The 23,512-nt window shown below is 44.5% G+C and overlaps 10 protein-coding genes and 1 non-coding gene across 11 annotated transcripts; 3 read left to right on the top strand and 8 right to left on the bottom strand.

Moving 5' to 3' along the window:
• Positions 1–390: 390 nt before the first annotated feature.
• Positions 391–1,084, bottom strand: L199_003242 (uncharacterized protein; the record flags this gene model as incomplete). The annotated part of the gene is made up of 2 exons (XM_064888978.1): positions 391–922; positions 999–1,084. The coding sequence occupies 2 exons, from the start codon at positions 1,082–1,084 to the stop codon at positions 391–393; spliced, it is 618 nt and encodes a 205-aa protein (XP_064745050.1).
• A 51-nt stretch (positions 1,085–1,135) lies between these two features.
• On the bottom strand, positions 1,136–1,423 carry L199_003243 (uncharacterized protein; the record flags this gene model as incomplete). The annotated part of the gene is made up of 1 exon (XM_064888979.1): positions 1,136–1,423. The coding sequence occupies one exon, from the start codon at positions 1,421–1,423 to the stop codon at positions 1,136–1,138; it is 288 nt and encodes a 95-aa protein (XP_064745051.1).
• Positions 1,424–1,874: 451 nt separating this feature from the next.
• On the bottom strand, positions 1,875–1,962 carry L199_003244. The gene has a single exon. It is a non-coding gene; the product is annotated as a tRNA-Lys (tRNA).
• Positions 1,963–3,394: 1,432 nt separating this feature from the next.
• L199_003245 (uncharacterized protein) lies at positions 3,395–3,880 on the bottom strand (the record flags this gene model as incomplete). Its single annotated transcript, XM_064888980.1, has 3 exons — positions 3,395–3,554; positions 3,635–3,725; positions 3,793–3,880. The coding sequence occupies 3 exons, from the start codon at positions 3,878–3,880 to the stop codon at positions 3,395–3,397; spliced, it is 339 nt and encodes a 112-aa protein (XP_064745052.1).
• Positions 3,881–4,278: 398 nt separating this feature from the next.
• L199_003246 (uncharacterized protein) lies at positions 4,279–6,386 on the top strand (the record flags this gene model as incomplete). The annotated part of the gene is made up of 6 exons (XM_064888981.1): positions 4,279–5,000; positions 5,079–5,193; positions 5,254–5,484; positions 5,551–5,946; positions 6,008–6,124; positions 6,225–6,386. 6 exons carry the CDS (start codon positions 4,279–4,281, stop codon positions 6,384–6,386), a joined length of 1,743 nt encoding a protein of 580 aa, XP_064745053.1.
• A 275-nt stretch (positions 6,387–6,661) lies between these two features.
• L199_003247 (uncharacterized protein) lies at positions 6,662–10,435 on the bottom strand (the record flags this gene model as incomplete). Its single annotated transcript, XM_064888982.1, has 14 exons — positions 6,662–7,279; positions 7,346–7,652; positions 7,721–7,754; positions 7,829–7,931; positions 7,989–8,002; positions 8,058–8,193; positions 8,246–8,382; positions 8,439–8,498; positions 8,557–8,698; positions 8,761–8,999; positions 9,079–9,288; positions 9,362–9,494; positions 9,588–9,908; positions 10,073–10,435. The coding sequence occupies 14 exons, from the start codon at positions 10,433–10,435 to the stop codon at positions 6,662–6,664; spliced, it is 2,817 nt and encodes a 938-aa protein (XP_064745054.1).
• Positions 10,436–10,968: 533 nt separating this feature from the next.
• On the bottom strand, positions 10,969–13,026 carry L199_003248 (farnesyl-diphosphate farnesyltransferase; the record flags this gene model as incomplete). The annotated part of the gene is made up of 7 exons (XM_064888983.1): positions 10,969–11,388; positions 11,466–11,591; positions 11,669–12,251; positions 12,357–12,565; positions 12,669–12,854; positions 12,926–12,939; positions 12,999–13,026. The coding sequence occupies 7 exons, from the start codon at positions 13,024–13,026 to the stop codon at positions 10,969–10,971; spliced, it is 1,566 nt and encodes a 521-aa protein (XP_064745055.1).
• Positions 13,027–13,433: 407 nt separating this feature from the next.
• L199_003249 (uncharacterized protein) lies at positions 13,434–15,239 on the top strand (the record flags this gene model as incomplete). Its single annotated transcript, XM_064888984.1, has 6 exons — positions 13,434–13,953; positions 14,020–14,108; positions 14,191–14,339; positions 14,410–14,539; positions 14,604–14,975; positions 15,105–15,239. 6 exons carry the CDS (start codon positions 13,434–13,436, stop codon positions 15,237–15,239), a joined length of 1,395 nt encoding a protein of 464 aa, XP_064745056.1.
• Positions 15,240–15,719: 480 nt separating this feature from the next.
• Positions 15,720–16,338, bottom strand: L199_003250 (uncharacterized protein; the record flags this gene model as incomplete). Its single annotated transcript, XM_064888985.1, has 3 exons — positions 15,720–15,878; positions 15,986–15,997; positions 16,072–16,338. 3 exons carry the CDS (start codon positions 16,336–16,338, stop codon positions 15,720–15,722), a joined length of 438 nt encoding a protein of 145 aa, XP_064745057.1.
• Positions 16,339–17,279: 941 nt separating this feature from the next.
• L199_003251 (uncharacterized protein) lies at positions 17,280–19,181 on the top strand (the record flags this gene model as incomplete). The annotated part of the gene is made up of 1 exon (XM_064888986.1): positions 17,280–19,181. The coding sequence occupies one exon, from the start codon at positions 17,280–17,282 to the stop codon at positions 19,179–19,181; it is 1,902 nt and encodes a 633-aa protein (XP_064745058.1).
• A 439-nt stretch (positions 19,182–19,620) lies between these two features.
• On the bottom strand, positions 19,621–22,661 carry L199_003252 (uncharacterized protein; the record flags this gene model as incomplete). The annotated part of the gene is made up of 17 exons (XM_064888987.1): positions 19,621–19,821; positions 19,959–19,993; positions 20,123–20,222; positions 20,302–20,352; positions 20,413–20,474; positions 20,576–20,643; positions 20,719–20,784; positions 20,856–20,911; positions 21,005–21,158; positions 21,270–21,440; positions 21,533–21,661; positions 21,771–21,795; positions 21,890–22,012; positions 22,098–22,167; positions 22,270–22,302; positions 22,378–22,448; positions 22,523–22,661. 17 exons carry the CDS (start codon positions 22,659–22,661, stop codon positions 19,621–19,623), a joined length of 1,554 nt encoding a protein of 517 aa, XP_064745059.1.
• Between the last annotated feature and the right edge of the window lie 851 nt (positions 22,662–23,512).

A 23,512-nucleotide genomic window follows, 5' to 3' on the forward strand; every position in this document is an offset into this window, starting at 1 on the left:
GATGAGTTGAGTCGATGTGACTTTGCTGGTGTGATAGTGATGCTAGGGATATGGAGTGAACGATAGTAATGTTGATGGTGAAGGATGCGACAACAAGTCGGGAAATGTGTGACTAGATGCCAGTTAGCAGTGAGCCAACTCATGCATACCGACGCTACTCGCACGGCGGAGTTATAACCACTCATGATTATATTGCCGATACCACGTATGCAGCTGCCAGGTCAAGGGTTGAATGTGGCGTTTTCAGCCAGTTGAATTTCCGCCCTGAGTATAGTCCAGTACGTCATCTCTCACCGTGCATAAAACAGGTCCACGATGCACAGACATCAGATCCACTCTTATACATACCAGTACATACATACACAGCTGCTCAGCGAGAAGAATGATAGCTCAATCATCATCATTGATAAACTCATACAACAACCTCTCAATCCCTTCCAATCGTACCATAGCTTGACCCATGCTGATCTCGGGCCGATTTTTTTCCTCCGTCTCAAGTTCTGAATGAAGCTTTTCTAATCGGATTTTCAAGTTGACGTTATCCAATTCAACTGATCTTCTCGTTTCTTCCGACAACCTCAATTTGTTTTCCATGTATTCGATGTCTGTCTTAAAGCCCTCCACTTCATCTAACAACCTAGCACTGATCTGTTTCTCCCTCCTGATCTCACTTTCCAGAACCTTTATTTTCCTATCTGCATGAACATCCTCCGGAGCTACGGCGTTACTGAATATGTCGACCTCTGGATTAGGTCGGTCGGCTTTGACGTCGATTTTCACTCCTTCATGGTTTAGCTTACATATATACTGAGCAGACAAACCATGGTGTTTCACACAGTTTCTCGTATAAAACCATTTCTGCAATTCTTGGCAGTATCGACTGTCTCCTCGACATGGGTATCCCTCGCAATAGTCTGGATGTCTATAAGATCGTTCAGCGATGTGAATGGTATCAGCTCACATTATAGTCCACTAACGTACGAGGGAGGAAGATTTACCTATACCATACTTTTCCTTCCTTCAAACCCTTTTCAAACTTCTTCTTCTGTTCCTTCTCCACGTTCTTGTACACTCTGCGATACATTGCTTTTCATCTCATCCGGTCTGACCACACCTTCCACTAAACCCCATTCCTTCAACTGATCGGTTGTAGGAACGATATAGGAGGTACATGTCCGCGTATGAGCTCGGAATCGAGTTTGCCTTCCTTTCCTCGCTCTTTCAACGTGTTGTAAATAGAATATGATAGAACTAGATCTTGCTTTCGGTGTGCACCCGACTGTCTTGTTGTGAGAGTGAGAAGTGGTGATTTGAGCGAGGGATTGTTGTGGTCGTGCTGGATCATTACCTGTTTCAGTCCGAATGTGAAGGAAGAAGAGCACGAGGTGGATGACCTTGATTGTCTCAGATGGTCATGGAGCATGTTGGAGTCGGGGTCTTTCGAAAATACGTCTACGTGGGGTCAACATGGCATGTATGAGAGTCAACGCGACCTCGATTGTATGACACCATGATGTGGGAAAAGATATTCAGATGCAAAGATGACAAGCCGCATCAGGAAGGAAAAGCTGAGGCACAAACATATGTTTTGAGAGGGCAACGATCAAACTGGGGACCATCAGGGGCATAATCATTTTGTTGGTGTTCAGAGCGGAGCGAAGTATAGCTACCCTAGACACGACAGCTATTCCTCATGATTCCTCGTGACGACATACTCCCATCGTTGGAATCTGCGCGTCAACGTAGGATATGACACAGAAGATGAAAACCAAGATTTCAGTCACTAGCACAAGACTGCTAAAGTGGCACATCCGATCAATGCAAAGAGATGTATTCAAAAACAAGTGTTGGACGGGTGTCCAACCAAAAACATAAGCCCTTGGTGGGGCTCGAACCCACAGCCTTGCGATATGTGAAGAATCACGTAAAAGTCGCATGCTCTAGCCATTGAGCTACAAGGGCTGTTGGATGTTTTTTGCTTCTATTCCTTAAACAAGCTCATTTTCAAAAATTATCATCATTTTTTGTACTCCTCGCTCTTGTCTCCTGCTGATACAGCGATCGCTTCTATCTAGAAGGTCTACCTCCTTGCAAAATCATTTGCATCACCCCTCAGCACAATGGGTCAAGCAGTAGTGGTCAGGCGGATTGAATAGCAAATATGTGGAATGAGGATGCACTTTCAAACTCCAGGCTCTTGAATGATTTCACTGTTACGACAATACACCAGGCCAGAAGATGTTACCAATGAAGTGAGAGAGTATTCTCGGACTAGTGGCAGAAAGGACAGTACAGTGGGACACGATCTTATCCCAATCGATGGCCAGTAGATTAAAACACGCATAGAGAACGACGGTGCTGATATGTATCCGGAGCATCGCCCGACCGGTCGTGCAAGTGATAAACGTGGTGTAAATCACTCGGTAGGCTGGTACAGTGGCTTGTATTTGTTGATGACACCAGGGGGAGGACGACCTGAATGCCGCAGTCATCGCACGATAGCACGCCTGTACGATGCCCCTCCATTGATGATTCCAGCCAAATGAGAAGAGGGCCTCGAGCCTGGACGGTGCGAAGTGTCTCATGTCCTCGAGAAATCTACAATCAAAGGAGGGCTGGAAGTGATTTCGGCATTAGCGAGCTGAGTTGGCGCATAAATACGTTGATGGGTCGCAGATCAAGTTTACTTAGTTTCTCTGTTGAATCAATGTACACTCGAAATGATCAAGATGAGCACACAAAATGCCAACTCTCGTAACACTAAAACATCGCAAATGAAGTCGTCTGATGCACAGACCAAATTTACTATCAGCAAGACAAAAACAGATAACTCGCGTGGCAGCGTAAAGTCAGGAGAAGATTTGGCGACTAACATCGAAAGCCAACGGACCAAAGGTATATCACATCAGTCTGCAGTAGGTAGGGATCATAAGCATGCACTAACAACAGTCCTTGATAGCCACCTCGATAGGATTTGACTTCGAGGATGACGTAGAACCGATGTATTGGTACAGCGGTGCCCCTCCTTTAGATGACCGTCCGAATTTCGCGCCGTCATGGTTCGGAGACGACAATGAGCCAGACATATGCACAATGGTGGGAGGACCACCCACTATGGAGATCGAGGGTGAAATTGGACCGGCAATTGAGTTGCCATGGGAAAGAGGTGATCAAGAGCGGTATCCTCAATCTAGGAAGCCTTGAATTGCTACATGTATTTATGGTTGATTAGTACTTTCGCCGAATCGAATCAGACCTCTCTTTCGAATGTCAATGTAGTCAGAGTCATGTACGCAATTCACGATTTCGGACATCCAATGAATGATATGATAATGTGGAACAACCCAAAAATATGAATGGTGATACATGTTACATACAGATCGTGCTCAGTTCTCTACTTCCTCTGTGCTCCCGATGGCTCTTCCTTCAACCCCGCCATCTTCCTCAACCTCTCTGCACGACTCTTCCGTAATGCCTCTACAGCCTGACGACCATGTTCCGATCGATTCGCTATGTAATCTAATTTCGCAGCGTCCATCCTATCCTGTGTCATACTGATCTTGTCGTCAGCATCCCTCATATTGTCTTAGTACAAACATTGATCTCAGTGCACAAGTAGACCCAATAGACTCACTACTCTCTCATACAATTCTGCATATCGTCTAGTTTATCTTTACACACGAAAGGTAATGTAAATGTTCGTCCAGTAGCGCATTCGGCGAAAGCTGTAATATCATGAAAATAATTCAGAACAGAAACTCGACTTTCAAGATCATTTGAGCTTTGACACACCTTTGACGTAATCGTCACACACTTTCAGAGCGTCCGATTTGACAGATTCTAGTACTTCGGTATCTTCTCTCCGCGAAAGGGCTTCCATGTTGAACGAGAGTTTTTACTGGTGAGAATAGAGCAAATGTGAGACGGCGAAGCTTCTTTAGATTTCACTTCCTTTCGGTCTTCTTGCCACCCAGTAGGTACTTGATATGTGATGAATCTTGTTGTCTAAATATGCGACTGTTAGATGGTAAACATCGACTTTCGATCACTCTCACCAAGCGATTCTTGCCGAACAGTTAACAAATCCAACTTTTTGACTATCGGATAAACGATGACATCATCACTTTCTGTCGAAGAGATTTTTTGGGAAGATGGAGGTTGATCATTCATTTAACCTGTCACCTCGATTGTTCATCAGTCGGTGAACACTGCATTGTCTGCGAAATTGTCCTCTTAGAACATGAGGTGCAGGCAGATCGACTGAGGGGCTCATACATTATGAACAACAGACACGGCTTGCCACCCCGACCCAGCTTCTCCGCTACTCCTCAAGCAGGTCCATCCCAACCTCGTCCGCCAGCTCCAAATCAACGCAGAGGTCGTCCTCAGCAGAGCCAGCAACAACATCAGCAATATCAAGCTGTACCAAATCCATCATTATCTCACAACCCTTATGCAAATCAGGCATCGTATACAGGTGGATATCCGCAATATGGACTTCCTCAACCTCCTTCCTATGGAATGATGGGAAGTAGCGGAGGGTATCAGCAGCCGAATATCTCAGGTGGTTATCCTTCTTTCTTCCCTTCTCAACCTACCTATCCTCAATTCTCTCAACATCCTCAGTATCCCAATCAATTATCTGCTCAAGCGTTATTCCACCAACCACCTCAACCACAGGTCAATTCCGGTGGTTATTCCTATTCGTCTACCTCTGCTCAATCGCAACCTCCTGCCAAACGACAGCGTCCGAACTCGAACCCGCAAACTAGCGCAGTTATAGATCCATCCGGAGCTGGGCCTGGTAGTGGTAGTGGTAGTGGTAGTGGTAGTGGAAGCGGGAGTATAGGAACATGGAGGAACTGTTCTCATCCCGGTTGTAAATTCGTCGGACCTTCTGAGAAAGTCCAGATTCACGAAGAAGATAGACACCTAATATTTGTTAATGGCAAGATGCCAGAGAGGAGTGAAGAGGAAGAGAGATATGCTAAGAGGAAAGGGTGAGTAAACCGTTTACTATCAAAATCATCGTATCATATATATGGCTTGGTAATAACCATTTGCAATTCTGGTATCAGTCCACCACCGCCTATTCAAGGTACGAATATCACGCTCAATACGCCCGAGGAGATTGAGAAGTGGATAGCGGAGAGAAAAGCTAAATGGCCAAGTGCGAAACGTATACAAGAGAAGGTATGTAACCATTCCATCTTCTTCATTGGACTGCTGAGCTGACTATGTGTATGCTCGTAGGAAGAAGAAAGGGCTGCGGCTATTGCTCGAGGGGAGATTCCCGCACGAGGTAAACGGAAGAAGATGGACGCTGCTTCTCTAGCTGAAGAATGGGGCAGACCCGCAAATGTCGAAGACCAATCTGGTGGCGAAAGGACAAGAAGGGGAAGAGGTAGAGGTATAGATATAGATAGAGGATCGAGAGGCAGAGGACGAGGAAGAGGTAGGGGTGGGAATGTCGGACATACGATAGTGGACGAACGAACGAGATTACCTGGAGAGCCTGAACCTGGACATGGGGATCCAGGGATAACAAAGACAGAAACTGGTGATCAAGGTTGGAGTCAAATCACTACTTTGCCTTCTATCAAACCAAAAAGCTCTCCATCAAGTGTTAAGCCAAGTATTAATGCTCTATCAGCTTTAGAGGGGTATGATACACCTACTTCATCAAGTAAATCGATCGATTCAAGCTCGGATCCAGATTCAGATAGCGACGGTAGCAGTGGTCGTAGTACCACTTCAAGTGAATCGTCTTCTGAAAATGACTCATCGGAAGATGAATCGATTTCGAAAGACGAAAACAAAGCTTCTTCAATCAAAGGTGAAGGGCAAGCACCAGTGACAGCCAAGGGACAGAGAGAGATATGTAAATATTTCAGGAGGAATGGGAATTGTAAATTCGGTAATAAATGTAGGAATTCACATATAATCGTAAGTCTTGTTTTCTCTGTTAGTGGCTCCATTGCAATCTAGCTGACTTATAACTGGGTAGGATGAGGATGAACACTCGATCGAAGTCAGATCTAACCTACAGCCTCGACAACCCCACCCTCAATCTACAAATAATAAGAAACAGAACCATTTCGCTAGACCAAGCATGCTAGGATCGGTTGGTATCTATTTTTCCGCCTTTCTACATGGACCGACTGTGTCTTGCAGATCTTTACTGCTTGAAATGGAAGAATGCTGATGCCTAATACTTCCTATAGCTACTGTCCAACCCCATCCAAAACACCATCTCTCAACTGTCCCAGACCATTCGATTCCTAGTAGCCAATAATATGTTGGAAGGAGTCGAGCTGAATCCTGGTGATGCCCAAGCGCAAGAAGATGAGAAGAATAAGATTACAGAACTTGAAGAAACATTATAGTCCAGCTTCAACCAAATTTCAATTTTTCAACATCAGTCCAAAGGATCAAGGGTAGCTGCTTTGTCAAATCGGATTGTTATACCATTGTCCCATCCTGATATTGGCATTGTCAAGTCGCACGCAGCATATCATATTGTACCAACCATATGTAATACAATAACAGATTATCAATGAGCATATGCGTGATGTATCATAACATCCCCTTTCATCCTCTCTGACCGAATGACGATATCTTGTAAAATACCACTGTCAACATAGCATACAGTGTTGTTTGATCATTTCAACGGATCAAAATCACCCCAATCTGTACTTCCCCCACTTCCTCCTACATTCGCACTCTTGCCCCATACCGCTTTCGGCGCTGAGGAAGGCTGCATCAGACCAGGTGACCAACCCGGAGGTGGCTTCACTGTAGGCTGAAGAGCATGCTGTGGCTGATAAGAGGGCTGCTGCTGCTGCTGGTTCTGCTGAGGTAAAGAAGGGGAAGACATGAATGATAGTGGATTTTGCAATTGCGATTGAGGTTGCAAGGGTTGAGGCGTCAGTGAAATGTTGTAATTTGGTCCATTAATTTTACCACTACCGCTATTGGTCGAAGGGGAGAATTTGTTCTGGGGAGTAAGAGAAGGTGATTTCATGGGTTGTAAAGGTGTGAAAGATGATGATGATGGGGGAGCGGGTATGGAAGGAGCAAGGGTAGGCGGTGATTGGATGGAAGGTGATGATGTTCCAAAGGCGGATGAGTTGAATGTTGATGAAGGGACAGGACGAGCTTTCAACTTTGATGATCCTACACCGAGATTACTACTTTGTCTGGTCGTCGATGATAAATTGGGCGAATTAGGGATGGAAGATCCAGTATTGTTCACCGATAAAGTTGGGAAAGTGTTTGACTACCAATAATCAAACAATATATCAGCATGGAGATTATAGAAGCTAGGAGAAAAGAGATGACTTACCAATGGACCGATACCTGCATTATCGGAATCACCATTCAACCAACCTTCGTCATCCCACGGATCGGTCGCTCCGACCGTATTGGAGAATACAAGGTTGGGAGAAGGAGCAGCTGAAGCTGACCCTCCCCTAACAAGAGTTTCGAAATCCATTTCACCTCCTGCTCCTCCACCGAGGTTTGACGTACTTCCATTGAGGGAAAAGGTATTCTGAGCGGCAAGAGAAGCTGTTTGAGCTTCTATGCGATGTACGTCTCGTAAGTGCTGAGAGTGTTCTTGCTCCACTCTTGCTCCGAGAGTCTTGATCACACTGAGTGATTTTGAACAGCAGATCAGTAGAAGCAGGTGTGTAAATGCAATCAGAGGAAATTTACTCACGTCATAAACTTGGTGAATTGATCGGCGTTCAATACTGTAGAAAGAGAAAGAATACACATGGTCAGTCGCCATATCGCTGAGTGTGAAAGGACGGAGTAAACCACTCACAAGGACCCATCGACATCGCCCACAACTGCGGTAAGACCAAGGTCGCAATAGCTTCACGGTCAACTTTCGCTCCCATGGCTTCGTGCACTGCCAAAGTGGCCATCTGCAAATAGTCAAATTAGCTGTCCAGCTTTCATCGGGAAACTTATGTTCAACTGACCATCACAGCGGGTTCTAAAAATGATGTATGAGCTGTCATCTCTATACATGTGAAAATGTACTAGCTCACCTTTTGTCTTGATCTTGGCCAAGAGCGGGACCAACTTAGTGGTTAGAGTAGCTTTATCAAGTGTCTTAACCATTGAAGTGAAACATTCCAAAGTTTGCACTTTGACTGATAATATCCTCGTTCTCGTGAAAAGTATCTATAAGTTGACCGATCAGCTCGATTACCTAACCTTAGGGAAATTGACTTACAGCTACTTTGACAAGCAAGACGTTCTGAACAGTACCATAATCCAAAATCTCACACAGGTGAGGAACAGTTTTGAGCACTTTCTCTTGTACGGGCAGATGTTCACATTCGAGGGAATTGTATATCAATGGCATGACGTCTGAATGATGTCAGCTAATCGAAGTATTATGATCATGGAGGTTGCACCCGACTCACTTTCTCTGAATACTGGGGGTGTAGTCTTCTCTTCGAATAGGGAGAGATGTTCTAGCAGAGCTTTGTTGCAAGCCCAATTTAGCAGATCGCATAGATTCAGAATAGACCATCAACTCACTGAGCATGTTCTGAGGTGGATCTTTGAGAGCGAACAAGGGTTGTAATTTCGGTAGTACATTCGCGAATTCATCTTTATTTAGCCCTTTCGAAATCTCAAAAACGTTCGGCAAGATGAATGGCAAAAGATATGGATCTTTCATCTATCATGTCCATCACCCCATCAGCTCTGACAAATCATCACTATGCTTGATTACGAGCTCACCTCTTCAAGTAGACTAGGCAATACCTTTCCTTTCCTCAATCTCTCTGAGAACGTTGGTAACACCCTTACTAGACCCCTCAAGAAAGTTGCCTTCTCTTCACGGGGTTTAGAAGCGAACGTAGTAGGATCCAAGAAGTTCAAGGTGGAAATAGCTAAAGAAGAGAAGAAGGGGTGTGAAGGTAGAGAGGCGAGTGATATCCTGGTTGAAGGTTGTCGAGTGAGCAGTCGAGGTAGAAGATCTACTCAAAAACCAGAATTTCATTAGCCATGATTACCTTTTCATGTTAAGTGACCCTTGTGATTAATGAAGATACTGACCTCGCAGTTCGGAACTACATCTCTCCCATTTACTTCCACTCATCCATTCCCTCCTCACCAGAGACCCTTCGGCATTCTGGCGAAGACTCTGCATCGAACCTCTATTCTGGAAAGGGGGTTTACCACCCATATGTACAGCATATAGCAAACATCCGAGTGAATACAAATCAGACGAAGGTGTCAGTTGAGAATCAAGGGCATATTCAGGTGCTGAAATATGAAAGACAGGTCAACGATCAAATTCGGCGGTCCTGGGGTGGTGCAGGAAGCAGGAGAAGCTCACCTAGATAATCCAATTTCCATTGTACCTGAGGAGGTAATCTCGCATCCACCTCTGGATATACGTATTTCGTAGGCGATCCATCAGGTTGATTGAGCGGTGTCATGAATGATAAACCGGATAATTTCCAGTCGCCCTGCGATAGTAGAATGGTAGAAATGTCAGTTGGGGTAATCACAGTGTTATAGTGTCAAGGTGTCAAGTCTTCCAATTGGGACCATCGACTCACCTTGGAATTTATGATCACACTCTCGGGACCGAGATTCAGGTGCACCCCTCTGCCCTTCTCATGCAGGAATCCAAGAGCTTTAGCGATTTGTAATGTACCTTTCTGAATTTCCACCTCGTCCAAATCGACTTGTTCGCCTATTTCTGCTGTAGGGGGTCTACCTCCTCGGTTGGTTTTACTCGCTGACGATGCCGAGGCGAATAGGGACGAAAGAGAGGCGGTCACTCGTTCGGTGATGAATGTTAACTCTGATCGGGACTCTTCGAGTGGTTCGACCATGTGTAGAATATCGGGATGACGGAGCCGTGAAAGTGCTGAGGCCTAGTTGGGTTGCAGATGGGAAGAAGCAACGTCAATATCATCGTCAAGCAGGTCATCTTTGCTGTCATGGTCGCGATTCATGAGAACACATGTGTCATTAGGATGAAGTAGGAATCAAGAAAGACAAATTGTCGAATCTGTTATCCCACTTGAGAAAGACTCACCTCCTTCTTCAACTGCTCAACGACCCAATCCTTCCCACCCATCCCCCCAAAGCTAACAGAAGGTTTGACTCCATCCAACACCCTTTTTCCAAATATCCACACACTGACTTCCTTTCCCGTGGTCTTGTGCGACCCGCCGAGGACTTTCCATAATCCCACATTGAACGATTTCACCTGTGTGCCTGCACCTGCCGCAGTAGAAGAAGAGGATGAAGAGCCAGGTATGGGAGATGAGGGGAGTGGTAAGTGACTTGAAGATGAGTTTGGGGAAGGACCCGCAGAAGCGGATGACGAGGACGCCTGAACGTTGTATGCTGATAGATAAGATGACTTGGTGAACAAGTTGGAAGCTGCTGCGAACATTCTTCTGACGTTGACTGTTTACAAGGTTTAATGATTCGAGGCGAGATTCTTGAAATACCGCTGGCTCTGCTTCTGGCCAGCTATTTGAACGCGTTGCTACCCGCGGTAGGAAGTAGGCGAGTAGTGACTGTGTCGATATCAGCGTGGAGATCAATGATGACAATAGTCAATACGTCGAGAGGATCAAAGGATGAACCCAGTGACGAGTGGAAATGGTCAAAGGGTCAAGGCGCGTATCAGTCGAGTTTGCACAACCGGGCATTCTGGTACACATCTGCCTCCTTCTGATGTGGAATGTAGAATCTATACATATATGGACGATGCATAGTCAGACCAAGGGGTATATACCATAAACGTATAGAATACTTTTACGCTAAACCCAATCAGCGAAAGATGTAACTCTTCCTCTTCACGCATGCCTCTTTTCGAACGGCACAGCAATCCACCCATCCCCATTTTACACAACCAAGGAAAGAACAGTCTTCACTTGATCATACTCGTAACTTTTTACTAAACAACCCAACCCATCATCATCAGTACCACTCTCGGGTGATATATCGTATATCAAAAGCACTTACATCAGGATACATCTTCATGATGAACCAAATGACACCCCAACCTAATCCACCCATCAAAGCCAAAACTCCAAAGATGACAGCACCTATCATGAACCAAGGTGCACCCTCTTTGTCCATCTCTTCATATTTCGCTTTGATCGCAGCTTCCTCCTCTGGACTTCTCTGCTTAATGACCCCTCTAGCTTTCAAATCAGCCATGAACTTTTCTGATTTCTCCCTTTGAGCCTTTTCTTGAGCATCTTTGGCCAATTTCATGAAAAGCGCAGCTCGAGCATCGGTACTTTCAGGGTCGATTGCTGAGCTGGCTCGTCCACCGGCAGAGGGGGCAGAGATGTTTATGAATGAGGGGTAATGATGTTCGGCCCATTGGTCGATCTGAAAACGGGGTATAAGGGTTCAGCAAGAGTGGACAATGAGGATTGCAAGTACGGCAAGAAAGGCATTTCACTCACCTTTCCACAAGCTATACTAAGTTTCAACAAGTTGGGATCTTCTATCTTCACTTTCGCGTGGATCTTTCGTGCGTATTCTCTGAAGATGTACGCTACGTCTCGAGGGTTGGTCGCTCGGAGGATCAACTAACAGCAAACAGCAAAATCATCAGCAACTGCCTTGCCTCCCCAACTTGCACTAAGGATAGATCCTGAAGACTCACCCTGACAGTTTCACCTTTTCTGATCTTTACGTTCTCCTTGAATATCTTAGGGTTCATAAAAGTCCTTTCCAGCGTAGCTATAGCCATAACAGCAGGTATAGCCACAAAGTTAAACACACTTTGACATTTAAGTAAAGTCATGTAATCCAAAGCATCCGTTGCGTGTCGCAAAGCGTCTAAAACCATTTCCGACGAAGCCCAAAGAGCTTGTTGTTCTCTTGAAGGATCTATGAGTTCCTTCATAGAGTTGAAACCATATTTTGACCAAATTGCTCGGGGCCAAAATCCTCTTCCTTCAATTACATCTTCATGAATATCCCTAAAAATATTGGTTTTTTGTAATAACAGTCCCATAGAGTTGGATAGGGTCAATTGATCTTTGATGAATTCTCTTTCTTTTCCTGAAGCTGCGAATAAACCTGATAGACCTTCACCGACTAATCCAGCAACGTAATGACAGTAAAGATCGTAATCTGCTATACTGCCTACTTCGGCTACTGGTTGTTCGGGAGTGGCTAATGCCGCGAAGTCAGCCATACCTGCACCCATCTTCTTACAGATATCGGCGATGACTGCTTGGTATCTGTGTAATGACACCAACAAATCAGCTTCCCATACTTTCTTCCGATTTAGACATTGGATACTGAACTATATTAGATTTGGATATCGAGTAATGCCGGATACTTACTCCGGTTTCAGTTCCGAAAATTCATATTGGATATTATCAAATTCCTCTAAAACAATCTTATCTTTTTCCTTTGATTCATGGAAAGTCCATCCGGGTTCATACAATTTCTCGTGAAGCGATTTCAATAAAGGTAATTTGGTTGAATTGGGGATGGTCATATCGTCCTCTACGGTGTCCAGGGCTCTCAAAACAAGGTAGAATATACAGACCTAAGTAAATCAAACAGGCAATGAATCCATTAGAATGTCAGTATACATCCATCTACATGGCTGATGATCAGAGATTGAGGATATGTCATGTGTGATGACTCACGGTTCTAGCTAAATCACCCTCCAATTCCATGATGACCCTAGCGAAACTCCTCGAAGTCAAATCAAGATACTCCCAGCATTTCTTCATGGATTCTCGATTATAATGCGTCGTAGGCCATTGATCTTCCGCTTTGATATCTCGGAAATCTTTCCATATGGCGAAATTTATCAGAGCCCGTAGCTCCATCTATAAGATAAAACGCGCCAAACATCAATCAGCTGGGGAACATGAGGGGTGTCGGTGGGGAGGCAACATACAGGATGAGTGACACCTAATGCATCACCTGTCAGCTTTGTCGCAGTCGGATCAAATGGATTGGAGCGAACTCACCAAGTATGGCATAGTTCACGATACCCATTTTGTATAAATAGCACTATGAGGTCAAGAGGGCAGTGCGAGAGAAGTGACAGATGCCAGGTCGAAGTGGTGAGGTGGGAGTACAGAGCTTCCTATATGCTCTCTGTCCTTAGGCGTGGTGATGATGTTATGTGTCGTATATGGTACGAGCAACGTACACGTCCTTGCTCGGTGGTCTAGTGATGTTATGGTTGTGTGGTGATACGATCCTTTGGCTTTGAGCTCCCTCTTCTCAGGGTGGAAACAGGAGCCACGAGAATGACACGCGACGAAGAGCATACAAAGTGGAGGGATGACATAAAGATCATCTTCAGATTCCAACTAAGCAAGGTGCAATTACATGCAATAGCTATCATCAATTTGGTATACCCTCTTCACATCTACACCTCATTACAGTACCGACGCAACATGTCCGCCTCACCACCACCTCCAGCAGCCCTGGATGCAGAAGAAGTGGATCCATCAGACTTAGTCGTAGAGAACAACGTAGGGAACGAAGATGTTGATGCGGATGTGGATGCGGATGTTGACGAAGATGAGAGACCAGCAGACGTAGGAGCGGATGGTACCCTTCAGACCGACATTGGAGGGGAAGACCAGGATCAGGATAATGTTGTAGATGAAGATGGAGCAGGGGAAGGAGGGGAGTACGTAGCACCCACAGCAACTTCCCCGGGGAAAATACCCAAATTCAAAAAGACCAAACGTACTTCTGAAGAAGCAGAAGACGATGACGTAGACGTAGATGAAGATGAGGAAGAGGATGATGTGGATGAGGATGATGAAGAGCGAAGAAGAAGGAGGAAAAAGAAGAAGAGGATGGAGAATAATAGGAAAAGAAGGGAAAGAGGAGAAGATGATCCCGATGTGGATGTTGATGAGGATGATGAAGAAGGTGAACAACAACCCGTATATGATGAAGCTACCCGTGAGTTTGTTAATATATTGTTATTCGGTATGAGAGGCTAGCTGATCATTCTTTGCGATGATACAGAACGACGTATGGCACTGGAAGAGAGAATCGATAATATTGGGAAGAAACAAAAAGTCACGAGGAGGAAGAAAAAGGGTGATGATGAGGATGTGAGTGATTCTGCGGTCCAATGCATATCCACCGTTTTCTCCACTTGCAAGAGGGTATGCTGATATAAGGCTATCGCTGTAGATCGTCGATAACTATCACGATGAGATTTGCGCGCGATTGAGAGATAGGATGATCTCCGCTGCAGACAAGGACGAAGCGGCGAACAGACAGAAATTACCTGGTACAGCGAAATTAGCGATGTTAGATGAAGTCATGGGTGTATTGAGAAAGTAAGTGACCGATTTACGAACTCAAAATTGGCTCTCGGGTAACTGACATCTGATGTTCATAATTTATCAGCACCACACTCTGGCAAAGTATAGTCGATAATGGCGTTTTGGAAGCTGTCAAAAGATGGTTAGAACCTCTACCCGATAGAAGTTTACCCTCCGTCGGTATTCAAAAAGCTATCTTTGAGGTGTTACCTAAGGTAGGTTCCGCTCAAATTTGCGTATACCCGCTGACAGTCAAGCTGATAAATGTGATTCTCACAGATGGATCTCGATACTACCACCTTGAAAGAATGCCGACTAGGTCCCATCGTCTTGTTCTACACTAAGACTAAGCGAGTTACTCCAGCTATTAACCGACAAGCAGACGCATTGGTGCAATCGTGGTCTAGACCTATCATAAAACGACCAGCCAACTACCGATCGAGACAAATTGACACTCAAGACGATCTTCCGTTGGGTCCTGATTCCCAAGGACGTGAACGAGATGAAATTGAATTATCTCAAACTCAACACTCTCAAGCTTTGTCGCTCGGTGGTGGATCGCAACAGAGAACGAAAGCTCAGAGATTCGATATTAAGAAGGCTTTGGCGGAGAATGCGGGTAGAAAAGGAGCTAGATTGCAGATTGTGAAGGTGGGTTGAACTCGAACAGTTTCCCTCGATAGAAACTTTGCGCTTAACAGTGGACCCTTTGCCACATTGCGGAATAATTGTTGCATCGATTTCTGTTCATGACATGCTAATATCGTTTATCGCAATCAGGACATCCAATATACCGTCGCACCAGAATCACGAACTCAACATCTCGCAGAGGATATCCAACATGTTTCTAGGGTTCAAATGGATAACAGGAAATTCAACAAATTCGCTAGACAGATGAAAGCTGGTAGGAAGTGATCATGTTAAGCTTAGAGATTGTGAGAGTTGATCTTGCGAGAAGTGGGGTTCTGTCTGAACTGGGTAGACGAAGATGCGTTATGGTCATTACTTGATCTAGGTCTAAAAAGCAGAACATATGGGTCACTTATCAATGAGATATACGTAACCTATTCCTTATATACGATTTCTGTGAATGTTGTAGCATGCATCAAAAGATACTTTCAATCCTGGGCCTGTCTGCTAGACTCCCTTTTTAGCAATGTAGAGTGCTTCCTCTTTCATCAATTCAATTCCACTTGATGATCCACTGCAAAATGGTATAATTTCGGCTTTACTGCCAAGTTGGATAGTCGATACAGTGCTTAATTTGACCCGTAAATATCCCCTCACCAACTTGAAGCTCATGATAACTCCGATCCCAAATCGATGCCAGCAGATTGGATCCCACGATTGCAATATAATACATTCCAACCTAATCTACCTCCTGCTACTCAGTCCCTAAAAACCCCTACCTTCCAGATAACCTTTCACCTGATCTACCCAATGGCCTTTGATCTGCAGGTGATTGTTCGTGGGGCGTACAGTGACTTTGGGGGATGTTGTGTATGGGTCTATGTGGAGATCGGCGAGGTAGGATGTGAGTTGATTTTGTAATGTCTAACAGGTACATTGGCCAAGTCAGTTTTAGCACGATAACGGAAATACGGTGTTGTTCGATATTCATGACAAAGTGAGATGAATGGATCATTATAAATAACACTCACTCTAACATCACCCTATAACATTCAGATCATCCATATTCACAATTAGCCGAATTCAAATCACATCCAACCGGACATATGGAACTCACATCAACCTTCCTTATAATCGTAGTTACGGCTCCACCATTCCTGATCTTCGAGTACACAGGTAATTTTCCACCTTCACTCCTATTCACATGATACCATCCTTCTTCGCGCAGCGTCGAGCCAGAACCTGAACTTGAAGATGCGCCAGATTGAGGTATTTCCGATAATCTCGAAGAGGAAGAAGAAGAGGGAGCGGTGATGGATCCAAGAGGTGGTGGGCGTTTACCTCTCGAGGCTATTCTCGCTAGTGACGAAATAGTTGGACGCATTTTGATGGGGTTGATTGATCCGACAGGTGTGTATTGATGGAATCTTTGTCGATAGAGATATTGGGAGGTTATGCTTTCGAACAGCTGCAGCTCAAAAAGGCTCGAAGAAATTCCAGTGAATAAGTGAGACGGGCTCTCTAGACATTTGATTCCGCTGAGGGATGTTTTGCCACGTGGAAGATGCTTTCAGCCCAGGAAACACAGCTGACCATCTACAATATGGATGCCAACTCCTTCTCCCATGCGTCCTTCCATGCATGTCCCAATATCACAGGATTATTTTTTTGGGAATACATAGCACCAACGCTGCCTAGCCCGAATGCCAGAGACGACCTGGCAAGCAATTTGATTAGTTGTACTGTGTATGTAATCTTAGATCTCACGATGGGTTATCACCGCCACGACGCGTCTTTGCCGCACCGCACAAGATGATAAAAAAATAGATCTGCATTTAATCAGTTATCATCATCATCATTCCATACCACCCCTACCCATCCATAAGACATCTCAGCTTGACATTTATACCCTCTTATTCTCTTATAAGCATCACGAATCTCTTCCACAGCACGATCACGGCTAAAATACACCCACCCATTACATACATTCCTATCACGAAACTTCCGTTCCTTTCTCTTCGAATAACGTTCAGATCACTTTGATAGTTCCCACGTTGACGACACTTTCACCTTTCTACGTGTAACGCATCTTCAATCAATCACGAGTATAATCACAACCCTAAATCTTCAAATCCAGCTGCTCTAACATTGGTTGATCCTCATTCTACATTCTTCAATAACCCGTGTTGAGAGCCTATGGTATAAGCTCTGCTGTCCTGAAGATACTGTATCTGGGTGAGTCCCAGCTTGCATGCAATCAGTCAATCAATATCGCATTTGCTGATCAAAATATAGCTTCTGATCTCATATCTCGCTTTGTCCGACATGACCTCTCCCAATCCAGCCGACCATCCGCTGCCCATATCGCCAGATCCCAATACTTCCCCTAACACCACCACGCTTCCACTCGCCTTGCCGCCGGACGCACCAGACTTGACCGCTCCTCCTTCTGATCCTGAGGCCGAAGCTCTCATCGAATCATTACGAGCTTCTCTCGCTGCCGCTCAACAAACCATATCCACCCAGACTACTCGACTATCGAGCTTATCCGATGTCGAGACTGAATTGAGTCAATTGAAAGATCAATATGCCTTTCTATCAGCGGCAAAGGAAGCTGTGGAGTCGCAATTACAAGAAGAGATCAAGAAGAGGGAAGTCGCCGAAGAGAATGTAGAGATGTTGAGAGGGCAGGTCGAACAGGCTAGAAGAGGAGTCATGGTCTTACAGAAACAGGAAGCAGATAGGAAAAGGATGAGTATAATCTCTGGATATTCCACCGCTGGAGGTGTATTGGGTTTAGGTTTGAATGGTGAGGAAGAAATCCTGAATTCGACCTTAGGAGATAGCTCTAGTATGAATTCGAGAGACAGTAAATTGGTCAAGAGACAATCAATAATGAGATCACACAGAAGACAATCAAGTCAATCTGAACCTTCACTCGACCAACTGCATGAACGAGGAACTTCATTAGTCACTTCCCCAAATATGCAAAACCCCCGCGAAGCTGGTAATACCCTTAGACCAATTGGACAAGGAGGATTGAGAGAATTGCGATTAGGTCATTCACCTTCTTCAGCAACTATCCCAACTGCCACTCTACCTTCGCCCAATGTCCCACTTACTAGTAGTAATCCACATCAATCTGGATACTTTGACGACCAAGCTTCTGAACCCCCTTCATCTGAACAATCCAAAACGACCGAATTACCATCTAAGAAAGAGATTGAGGCTATTGAAGAAGCCACCAGACTTCGAAATGAATTACTGGCGTTACAGAACAAGTTGGACGAAAGTGAAGAAGCTAGAATAGCAAGTGAATCATGTTTGAAAGCCTTACGGGAATTCATGGCTCAAGATCCCAATGCTGGTCCATCAGGATCTGGATCGGGATTGAATGAAGGAGGAGAAATGACCATGTCAACTGCAGAACTGTTGAAAGGAATAAGATTACCTCCTTTACCTACTGATAGAGATGCGGATGAAGAGCAGAGAAACGCAGAAGCTGAAAGGGCGAAACTTGCTCCTGCTACGGGAGGATGGGGTTTCAAGTTATGGAATGCTAAATCGAGTCCATCAGTAACTCCGCCTGGGAAAGAGTTACCTCTTGGAGCGGTATCACCACAGCAGAAAACATTATCACCTATCGAAAATCGTTCTAGAGCAGGATCGACGGCTACTGTCTCGCCTATGCCTACCGCTACGGATGATGTTTCAACACCCACAAGTGGATTGACAAGTTCGACGACTGTTAGTTCGCAAACACCTTTAAGTAGTTTTGTATCTAATTGGACAAAAGGAGTGACCAGCCCACCTACTACCGCATCTACTTCTTCACCTCAGACTGAACGACCGAGCAGTACGAGGAAAATTAGCGTCACCAATTTTTTCTCTCGAGGTGCCAAGAAAGAGGTGCAATCTTCTACTACACCTGAAGCTGTTAAGGAACAGGGAGAAGAGAAGGAGTTACCTACTCCACCTACTGAGTTGTTGTCAGATGATAGATCAAAGGTCAGCCTGGAACCTAGTCCCGAAATCAGTACGAGAGAGTTGCTATTTGATGATTCCAAGCGATACTCCAAGGGGACTAGTGGGACTACAGTGACGGAACTTGAGGATGAGTTGGGTACACCCCATAGTAGCTTAAAGGGCGTGGGTGTTGGGGTGGAGGATGAGGTGAGAGATGATGGCGATAAAGGGAAAGACAAGATGGAGGAGGTCGCTTTGTGATCATGATCAAGCGGCAGTCGGATCACTATATTGATGAAGAAGGTCGAGATCAGGTTTCGCTGCATAGAAATATGGGGATTGGGATAACGGTTCATCTCTCTATTCTTGATAATTTCATTTTGATTGTAGATGAACTTTTGGGTCTTCATTTTGTGTACAATCTTTTAATCATACTATCACCCAGCTACAATAATCAGATTTTATGCTTCATGTGAATTTATGCATCTTACGATATCAAATGATAAACATATTCCAGTTTCAGGACACTACTAAGATGGGATTATCCACTGCTTTCTAAGCAAATATAAACCTCTAATCGATACTGTAGCTTCTCTCTCTATTCTACTTGTATAAGATCGTCCAGTATACCCTTATTCGTTCCCTTTCCCTCCCACTATCTCTTTTCTCGTCCGACCTTCACTCCCTTTTCATCACCAAATCACTCTCTATAAGTCAATTCACCTTTCTCGACATTACTTTCCGCCTTATTCTCCTCTGATCCGTCACCCATGATCAAATCGCCTTTACCGTGATCTACCAGATATTGTCTCCACAATTCATCCTCCTTTTCTAATCTGTCTTTACCTTTATCTTCTACGAAGAAATATGCGAGAAGAACACCGAGAGCACCACAACATGCCTAGATTATAGCTATCAGTATGTCACATCGTCTTTGGGTATTGAACATCGTAGGACAAGTGCTCAATAGTGACTGTCACTGATGTCGGCTTTGTGGCGGAGGGGATCGAAAATATCGAAAATAACACTACTACTTACTGCTATGATAAAAGTATATTTCTTGCCCAGATTATCTAAAGTGGTGCAAAAGATATATTAGCCAACATTAAAGTCTTCGTCCGGATAATGCCAAATCGTCCATGGAGAGCAAGTGTGAAGTTTTTGTGGCACTTTGTCCTGCTCCCATTGGATTGATCACTCACTTTGAATAGGAGTGAAGCATTGTGTACCAATCGCCGCACCGGCTTTCCCAACAGCTGCGCTGAATCCATAACATGTACCTCGAATGCTGGTAGGGTATGACTGTCTCATCGAAACGCGGTCAGTCGACTTCACTATCTCAACTCTCCTTCTTGATCAGGGTACAACTCCCACAACTCACCTCTGCGGAGATGGTTCCTTCCATGTTTCCGGGTCCGAAATTACCTGAACTCTGCAATTGATACTTATCATCAATACTGAAGCTCTCTGTCAAGAGCTAGACTCATCTCACCTGCATAAAAGCGTAAAATACGATAAACAGCGGGATGATCTTGGTGATCTTGTCGTAAGAACCTTGCTCAAACACCCAAAATCAGCTTGGGATCGAAGGCCATGGGAAAACCTGCATCTCTACGAAACAGGTAGAGAAGAGGGACGATTCTCCTCTGACTCACATCCTACAATCAATCCGAAGACAATGTATCCTGAGAAACCCATTATCAAGAGGTTTCGTCTACCAGTGCTGAATTTCACATTGACAGAAAGAATCAGCCCCCTCGCCTTAAGGTCCACTGCTTCTCGAATTCTTCTCACTTACTATTTGACGACCCATGCACCTAGGAAGATACCTGGTAGAGATAGTACCGAGAGCAATAAAGTCCATCTGAAGAAAAAGGGAAGAATTAGTTGTACGATCGGCACATCAAAGGCAGGTCCACGGAAGGTCACGCTTACTCCATCGTTCTTACTAAGCCTGCACCAGGAATCACTCCACTGATAATGGTTGATGACTATGGAAACCCTCATATATATATCAGTTTCGTCCTCATCGGTGTACTACTTCACAGATCTCCGTGGTACGCAGATGGATAGGTGACACCCACGAAAATACCATTTGGGAAAGTAACAAAATCATACAAAAACCAAGTACCTGCTGTTCCCACCAGAGTTTTCCAATATCTCTTGAGGATCAATCCATAAGGTGGTGAGTGTCGAATGGCGTTCCTTCTATACAACTTGGAATTCATCATTTTGAGTCTAAGAACATCATATCGAGATAAAATCAGCTCTTGAGTATCTCACATCCGCCTGATGATCTGGACTGCTCTCTTACCGATCAATTATCGTAGGATAGAAATTTGTACTTACCTGAAGTAAAAAACACTCAAGGGGATCAATACTCCAACACCCATACAGATCCTCCAAGTGTATTTCAACTTGTAGAGATCCTCCGAGGTGGTCGTACCTTTATAACCAGCTGCATTTATGATCAAGAGGAAGATGGAAATAACGATAGGCCCTCCGATGGACAGCATCAGGCTAGCACACAGAAAGAAGCGAATATGAGCATCAATAAGTCGTAAATGAGCAGGAAGCTTCACAAGATTTTTCCAGGCGTAAGGTTCACTTACTTGGTAACTAGGATGAACACCTTTCCTCTATCTCTGCCGAACTTCTCATTGGCGGATTCCGAAGCGCTAGTAGAGCATGCTGGGTATTCTCCACCTACTCCTACTCCAACCATACCTCTGGAGACGGTCCTGAAGAATCGAGAGTGTTAATAACAATATCAGCTTGATTCTCAAATAAGCGACAATTGATCTCTTCGAATGAACCTTGCAGAGTGATCAGTTGGAGAGAAACACTCACAACATCCACAACAGACCAGCAGGAGCTAAAAGTAAAAATAGGATACCATGCAAGTCAATCTACAAGCCTCGTAGGACAGGGTACCGGTACCAAGTCATAGAAAGATGGAGCACACTCACTAGAACCAGAAGAAGCAGTTGCCAAGATCCCACCAACAACAATCAACATCGTAGTAGCCACCATGGCAGTCTTCCTTCCTATCAGATCGCATATCAACCCTACTCCCACTTGACCGATGATTTCTGTGATCATCAAACACGCAAAAGCATTATTAGTCTTACAGGATCCGAGTATATCAGGTGAGCGTCAAAGTTTAGATGGACTTACCTCCGATAAGAAGTGAGTTGGATACTCTGGTCGATACTGAGCTGGTGTAATATGATTTATAAATAATTTTCTAGAATCACCACAAACACTTTCAGTCTCTCTTTCCACGAAGCAGAATCCATAGATTAGGGTTCTAACGCAGATGAGAGTAGACGATCTGAGTTTCACTCACGAAAATAGGATTGAACACCGTAGCCAAGTTGTTCTGCAATGCAGCAAAAGCTTACAGATCAGCAATACTGTACCTTTATAACGTGAGTCAAGGATTAGATCGACTCACTTGATACCCATCAGAAACCAATGCGAACCCAGAAGCGAGTAAAGTAAAGTAGTCACTCAATTTTGCTTTTTCTGATAAACACCCATTACAAAATCGTTCGAGTCAGCTATGTAAGGTTCCAAGAACGATAGTGAGTATCACTCACCGTTGATCTCTTCTACTTCGACCTTTCCAACTTCGGGGGAGGATGGGACTTGATCCTTGTCAAATTCTCCCTCAGCCTCGATAGAATTTGAGTCAAGGATAGGTACTGGGAGGATCTCGGGCTGAGCTGCAGTTGACATCTTGTACGGGTATCTACAGCGTTAGTCAGAATCAACCTTCATGTGTGAGTAATTGATTAGTAAACACCTCATATATTCTTCTTGGTAGTCGATATATATATACATGGGTGTATCTGCTACTTTGACTTATGGTCGGTGCACATGACCCGTATCCCAGAATTGAAGAGTGCTGTCCATCGTGTGCGATGCTATTTTCGGATCAGCGCTAAACATTCCCAACTAAACCAAACCTTGCTTGAAGCCTAGTGGCCATAGAGAAAGTGATACATCCACACGTGTGTTCATCATGATCATCTGACTCACCTCATGAACCTTTCTACTGCAGGCTGTCAAATGTACGGGTGTTTCCCGGCCGCGAAACAAGCTTACTGTCTTTTATCGTCTGCCGAAGGATTCCAGGGAAATGGGATGTACCATAGTAGCGGGATGTATCAAACGTGCAACTATGCACATCTACATCAGCATAAATATTCTGAAGGATTAAGACCTAGAATCAAAACCATGTACAGGATACTGCGAATCATTGACTCTTCAGACGCATATCAAGCACGTTGTCATTTTGATAGGATATGCATGTCTATCTATAGATCGAACTTCGTGTAAATTAGATAAAAGGTTATTTTTAGCCGAACCGATACTCCATAGCCCTCGATCGGATCGGATTGTCGAACGTTTTTGACAGCAACAGTGATACCAATTTGTTCTACGAAAAATTCATGCATGTCGGAAGTCCGATAAATGCATGTATGCTATGTGAATGCTATGAAGTGAATGCATGTATGTGTGCAGATGTCCGAGACCAAATTGAAATCGGAAATCCGAATGCAATGCTTTCGATCCTCTACGCCAGT

Source organism: Kwoniella botswanensis, chromosome 1, assembly GCF_036426115.1.
Source record: "Kwoniella botswanensis chromosome 1, complete sequence".
Lineage (NCBI taxonomy): Eukaryota > Fungi > Basidiomycota > Tremellomycetes > Tremellales > Cryptococcaceae > Kwoniella > Kwoniella botswanensis.